This window comes from Bremia lactucae, linkage group LG4 (assembly GCF_004359215.1).
Source record: "Bremia lactucae strain SF5 linkage group LG4, whole genome shotgun sequence".
Lineage (NCBI taxonomy): Eukaryota > Oomycota > Peronosporomycetes > Peronosporales > Peronosporaceae > Bremia > Bremia lactucae.
Genome location: NC_090613.1, coordinates 5664418 through 5671633, shown reverse-complemented (window position 1 = coordinate 5671633; position 7216 = coordinate 5664418). Strand labels below are relative to the sequence as shown.

The 7216-nt window shown below is 42.8% G+C and overlaps 1 protein-coding gene across 1 annotated transcript; it reads left to right on the top strand.

Annotated features, from left to right (window-relative positions):
- Window positions 1-3783: 3783 nt before the first annotated feature.
- Window positions 3784-5361, top strand: CCR75_002157 (uncharacterized protein; the record flags this gene model as incomplete). The annotated part of the gene is made up of 1 exon (XM_067960256.1): window positions 3784-5361. The coding sequence occupies one exon, from the start codon at window positions 3784-3786 to the stop codon at window positions 5359-5361; it is 1578 nt and encodes a 525-aa protein (XP_067816263.1).
- Between the last annotated feature and the right edge of the window lie 1855 nt (window positions 5362-7216).

Sequence of the window (7216 nt, the reverse complement as noted above, 5' to 3'; positions counted from 1 at the left end):
AGGCGTACATTCATGTCTCAATCCACTCGACTTCTTCGAGTGTGGACCTTCGGCACTGCCTGTGCATTCGCACAGCCGCCGGCAGCTGACTCCACGGGGTGATTAGTAATCACACTGTGATCTTGTGCAGTTGTACTAACGACCGTACCACAAGTGAGGCCATCGCACTCACTCGTAGTACATCCACGCGCTTGTGGACGCTCCAAGACGTTCATCAGATGGCCATCTGATGAACAAGTGGCAGGCATCTTTACGGATAAATGCTGCCAGCTGATCCTTGGCTCATATTTTCTGAACCAAGGTAGACCTAGAATGACGTCAAATTTTTCATCCAAATCCAGTACGATGAAATAATCATCATACTGTAAATCTTTTAACGTGTAGTGATTTAACTACGCGTTTCATTACTGTCATCGATGCGCCTGTCGCTAGACGCACCGTCATCCTCGTTGGAGGGATGTCGCGCTCAACACATTTGAGCCTACGACCCTCTAGCGACTGGCGACAAATAAAGTTATTCGACGCTCCACAGTCCACTAGGGCTCTAAGTGAAAAATTGTATGTCACTTATAATTTTAATGCGCAGAGACACAAAACGATTGTGTGTCTGGAGCAACTTTAGTCAATAGATTTGTAAATTCTCTTGAGGTTGCTGGATCAGTAGGGCGTTGCGCCCCTACTGACCCCGTCCGTTTTTTTTGGCGGTCCGCTTCGCTGTTGCGATTCTGCAACAACGTCGGACCCGCAACCGTTGCCCTTTTTGGCATTCAGTTCATAACTACTTTTAGTACCTCTCGGTATTGGGCGTGGGGCACTGCACTCGTGAGCGTACTGTCCTAGCTTTTGACAGCGATTGCATTTCTGCAATCGCTTGTTGTTCGGAAAGCGAGGTTTCTTGCTTTCGAAATAGGAGAGGACCATGGGTTCTGGACCTCCTAGCTCGTGTCGTTTTGGAGGACAATACGACGACGAATTAGCTTGAACCTATCTCAAGCTAAAGTCCTCCTGTTCCGCAACGGATATTGCTTCCTCAAGCATATCCAGTATATGCGGAACAGGTAGGTCTTTACAGGACTATCTGTAAGATCTTGTATGAATACCGTAATAAACGTGTGTTCGTGAACTGGATTGTTCGTGATACAACTCGCTAAGAGTCGTATTGTCTGGGCATAAGCGTGAACATCATGCTTGCCTTGCTTGAGTTTCAGATGCTCTGATCGAGCTCTGAACTCAGCCCTAGGCGGTTCAAACTCTGTTTGAGCCGGGCTTTAAAAGCCTCTAGCGACCCAAAGACATATGGGTCGCGCGACTTAAGGCCTAGTGCCCAAGTTTTGGCACAGACTGCCAAATTTGACTGAGCAAATGCGAGTTGCATTTGCTCGCCGACGATGTTACGAGCCCTTGTGGCATCGTCCAACTCGACAATCCATCTTAAGAGGGAGTCTTCTTCGACTCTCCTATACTTAGAGATGTCAATCTTCAAAGGTTTCCGGCGTCATCCCAGGCACAGAGGTCTGTACCTGCTGGAACCTCAACAGTTCTGCCTGTTGAGAGCCTTGCTGATTAAGCAAGGCTACCTTCTCCTTCGCCTCGTCAAGTTCATGTTGTATGAACTTGGCGATGGCTGAATGGAGGGCATCTCTGTCCAAACCGGACAGCATGGCCAAGATGGCATCGTTCCCTACGGTCGAACTCATTCGTTCGACCGCACTCCTTTCTATGTCACTTAGAAAGGAGTAGCTATCACGCGAAATGTGATGCGTGTTTCCGTAATATTCTAAAATGTTCATGTTGGATGATTGGAACTGTGGTCCTTGATCAAACTACAAAGTGCTACCAGGTGTAACGGGGCACAACGATTTGTACTGCTTCAGTACAAGTCCACTTCACGTTGCCTCAGTGCGAGCGGTGCCTCACGTCACTTCACGTACACTAGTACTTGCAGAGGAAGTCTTCTCTTTAAAACACTTGCTTTAAAGAGGGTTAAATAAAAACTGTATCTAATATAATTAAGTTTTTCTTTCTATCTACTCAATACTAACTTAATTACAAATTAATATAAATATGTATTAAGGGTCTTATCTGTCTTTCTCTTTGCGCTCGTCCAGCGCTGACTGAACCGCGGAGAAAGTAGGTATAATGGTCTATATCTACCAATGGATAAGTCCTTAGAATATTACAATGTAAAGTAATATTCTCCAAATATTATCTACCTTTTAGATAATATATTTATTAACAACCTTTAAGTGTTAATTTCATGTGACCATACACCCCCGTCTGTTTGTTTTAATTGAATAAAAGCTACAGATAAAATTGATAATATGAATATTTTTCATTATTCCGCTACATCGCAAAATTAACAATATATCTGTAGAGTAAAAGGGCGATCTCAAGACGATTCTTAAGGAACAGCTGTTGATTTTTGGATGTGAAAATATTTTATAGGACGTTCTTATGCAATACAGACGGGGAGGAGTCTGGCAATACCAAAAGGTGTGTGGCCCCGATCCTGGTGGTGTAGTGGTCCAGGTGGTCTTGTCCTGTGCACCAAAATGATGTTCATGATTAGAAATACAAAAACTAACCAATCATCAATTGAAGGGCAAGTCCGGTGCGTTCCACCAAAAAAAATGTGTGGCTTACCGGCTCCCATATGATATTGTCACACATTGTAATTTTTTAAGGGGTTGTTCCGTTGCATAATTTTTTGGTATAACAGGTATGTTAAATATTATTTCCTATAAGATAAAGTGATATCGGAGGGTAAACATAAAGAAATTGTGATATTCACTTTCTTTTTACTCACACGCTGGGATTGTACGCAGTCAATTGAGGAATTATTTCTAAATTTGAGTTTGCAATTTCAAGATTTATTTTAAGCTCAATGCTTTTGATTAGTAAATGGCTGCCGTTGCGCCATAATCTTTTTACACCATAGTAAATAACTTTTCTACTACGTTACAGTAAAGGCTGCTCATCGTCTTTTGTGATATTGATGAATACTAAAATCCTTCATAAGATTGTGGTTCGGCCAACACGTATTATATTTAAGACACGTATAGACCTGCCAGAGGTATGACTGCGTTTGGCTTCTCAAAATAGAATGCCTTAAGCCATTATGTCCATCGCCAGTTCTTCTTACAAAGGCGACTGCCGTACAAAATTAAATAAATACAGCTCAAAATATTTCTAAAAAAGCAGCTTGAAGACGTCACTACTGAATTGAATGAAACGGCATTTACTTCTTGTCGCTATGAAAATCTCATCTACAATGTAAGTAAGATCTGACATTTTAAAATGTGAATCCATCATATAAAGCCCGATTAGTAAAAAAAGGTGATGCATGAGACGATTCGCACGTGCCCAAATACATAAAGCTCTATACTGTTATCCAACTGGATAGCATGCAAGCTCAAGTCAAATACGAAATTGTTATATCTACCATTCCTAATGGAATCGAGCGATTTTGTGCCATTGGTAAAGGGCTCATAAAACGGCAGCTGCCTATCCGTCTTCAGTTCGCTGGATCGCGTTGCCATTGTGATCCTGTTAACGTCTACTGGGGGAAGTAATGATTTTAATTAGGCTCAGTTTCATTTCAAGAAAAGTCCATTAAGATGCCACGATCGGAATAGAAAGCCAGGATTGTGAGAACCTGGCTACCATGTCGACCTTTGTAACCTTTTCTATGCGACTATGATGCCAATTCACGAAAATCGAGAACTATTTGCTATAAATACCTCGAGCGTATTGCCATAATCCATTTTGCGTGAACCGACAACGATGCTGACGGTTATTAGCATGACCGACAAACTCTCCACCAACATCGCAATCTCTGCGTTAAGTGGACTCGTCGTGCTACCATTGGCATGGCGCTTGCTGTTTGGTACGGACAATGGCAACCTGTCGAAGCGCGGAACGCGTAACGTGGTGCGTCCACTGACGACGAAACCGTTGCTTGGTGACACGCTCGATGTCATGAAGAACGTTACGAATCGGCACGACTGGATTACGAGTTTGTGTCTCATGGCAAAAGGGGATCCAGTTTTACTTCAGTCTTGGGGCACTCCCGACATGCTACTGCTGTCGACTCCTGAAGCCTTCGAGGATGTCCTGAAGAACCAATTTGATAACTTTCCAAAGGGACCGAAAAAAACCGAGTACTTGGCCGACTTACTTGGAGAAGGAATTTTTGCAGTAGACCACGAAAAATGGTACCATCAACGCAAAACGGCAAGTAACTTGTTTTCAATGCGCGCTCTAAGAGACTCCATGTCGAGTACGATACAGCGCCATTTGGTCGTCTTAAACCGTATGTTTCGTCACGCGGCGGAGACCAACGAGACGCTGGATATGTTTTCTTTGCTGAATCGATTCACCTTGGAAGCGTTTACAGAGATCGGCTTTGGGGTGCAAATAAATTGTCTCGATACTGAAAGGGAACACCCGTTCCAAACAGCCTTTGATCGCGTACAGCAATCATTGGCGCTGCGTTTTATACGGCCGAGTTGGTTCTGGAGATTTCAACGTTTTTTTGGCATTGGCAATGAGGGGCAAGTGAAAAAAGATATGCACGTGATCAACTCGATGCTTTTTGACATTATTAAAAAAAATCTCGACGGTCGTGCCAAAAAAGCGCTATCCGATGAAAAAGGCGACAAAAACATTATTTCGCTGTTTTTGGATGGCATCGATTCATCGAGCAACGGAGTGGACAGCGTCTTGGATCCGACCTACATCCGAGACGTTATTGTCAATTTTCTCATCGCGGGCCGTGACACGACAGCGCAAGCTTTGAGCTGGTTTTTCATTTGCCTAAGCAAGCATCCACATGTAGAAGCAAAGATTCGAGAAGAACTTGCGGCAAAGCTTCCAAACTTGTTGAAGGGGCAGTGCAGTCCAACTATGGACGAAGTTAGCGAGCTTACGTACTTGGAGGCTGCGCTGAGGGAAACGCTACGTTTATATCCATCGGTGCCCATGATTAGCAAGGATGCAGTCCACGATACAGTGCTATCTGATGGCACATTTATCACAGCTAAGACGATGGTAACATTGCCCATGTATGCTCTTGGACGGATGCCACATGTCTGGGGTCCCGATGCCGTTGAATTCAAACCAGAACGATGGATTGAATCGGGCAAACTCATTTCCGTCTCGGCCTTTAAGTTTGTGGCCTTTAACGCTGGCCCGCGCCAGTGCCTTGGCAAGAATCTTGCGATGCTTGAGATGAAGCTGATAATTGCGTCACTGCTATCAAAGTATCATGTCGAGTTAGAGTCTCCGGAGACCGTGACGTATGCTGTTTCGGTCACACTTCCAGTAAAAGGCCAACTCAATGCGAAAATTGTGGCGATATAAGTTTGCGTCACTTGGGGACAAACTTAAGGCTTTTAGGTTCTTATCATAAATATGTCATGGTTAAGAATTTAGTGAAAAATTGCATTTATTTCTATGCAAACGAGTCAGTATTGCTTTACATAAATATTATTGCACCGAAAATATAATTGACACATTATTTAATTTGTTTAGCAATAACATCCTCAGAAATAAACCCATTCTTTCTGGGATCCTGTTGTTATGTCTTATTTTTCAGACAAATCGAAAATTTTCAACAAACGAAGATTGTATATTTTTATTCGATCATGATTCTAAGGCCACATCGAAGCCGGATGTTTTGCGTGCAGCAGACGATTTCATAATCTTCACGGCTTTTTCAATAGACTTATCGTCGCGGCAGAGGCGAATGGTTAATCCATTCGATCTTATGCTTGCCAATCGAAATGATAATTAGTAATGACTCTCGACTTAGTCGCGGATATCGTATTGTGTACTCGTAATTGGTTTGCTCTTGACGAAACATTTTTGAGGCGAAAACTGCTTGAATAGGAATAATTATTGCGCTTACGAATGACGTTGTGTTTTGCCGTCTTGCTATTGATAAAAATTATTGTAGTTGAGCTGCGACACGATTTCGTATACGTGAGGAGAGGCGCCGTGCTTCTGCATCGCTGTCAGCATAATTACGAGAACATGTGTCTGGCGCTTATATTCTTTGAAAGATTGCGCCATTTCAGACTGCAGAATGCTGAAGTCAGGATGCTCTAAGAACGAGAAAATTGGTTTCTTGCCAACGCATTGAGTCAATTGTCCATTCGGCTTCTCGTCATAATCACAATTGGGGAAATATCGATGCAGATTTCGGTCTACTGCGCTGACAATCTCATCAACACGACCGACAAAGTGCAAAATATGATTTAACGTCGCCGATATGTACTGCGTTACGGTCATGTGCTACAATAAAACCCAATACATTGTGTTCAAAGCCGAGTTCCAGATACACGAATAAAATTCACAGCTCTTAAACCTTCTCCAAGAGGAAGAAGCGATTGAGCAAGTGGTCTAGATACTGCGTGTGCGTAGCATCCATCTTAAACATTGTCGTCAGTAATGCGTCAGTACAAATGGACCCAAGACAAACCATAAAATACATATTTGCACCTCGGCCAAACTACGCGAAGATTTCAAAATAGTGCGATACTTATTCCAATCCTTACGAGATATCTGTCGTTTAAAAGAATCAAATGGTTATTACTCAAGCCAATCTACCACAATTCAATTTTACCTGACTCGTGAGATACCTGAGCAAGCACTTTGTATAGTGTAGCATATCAGCAATCTGAATGAAAACTTGCCGCATGTCGTTTTCAATACTAATACAAATTGAAAGATAGAATAAGCTAATAATGCATCATAAGCGTGGAGAGCAAGAATCAATTTGTACAAGTAGCGGCTTCGCGTATGACGAAGAGTAGATCTAAACTGTAAGAGATAACTTATGTGAGCAAATGTTACAAATAATGCTTGAAAGCTCGCACCTTTAAAATAGCCGACTCCACCGCTTTGACTTGAATTAAAAACACACTAAGCATCGAGTACTTTTGCAGAATCGAATTGCTAAAAAGCATTCGAAGCGGCTGGGGCACAGCAAATGAGAAGTGCAAGCATTTCATTGTCGCAATATCAATCGTCGCGCCGCTTGAGCCGCTATCCAACAGGTTAAAGTCGACATGAAGACACAAGCGTCCACCTATTTGTCTCTGTAATGATGTCAAGGAATTGTCCTCAAACACTCCTTGTACTGCATTTTGGAAAAAGTCGTTAATCTTTTCACTGTCAGCCCATGCTACGGGGTTTTCTTGCATGTGAGCTATCA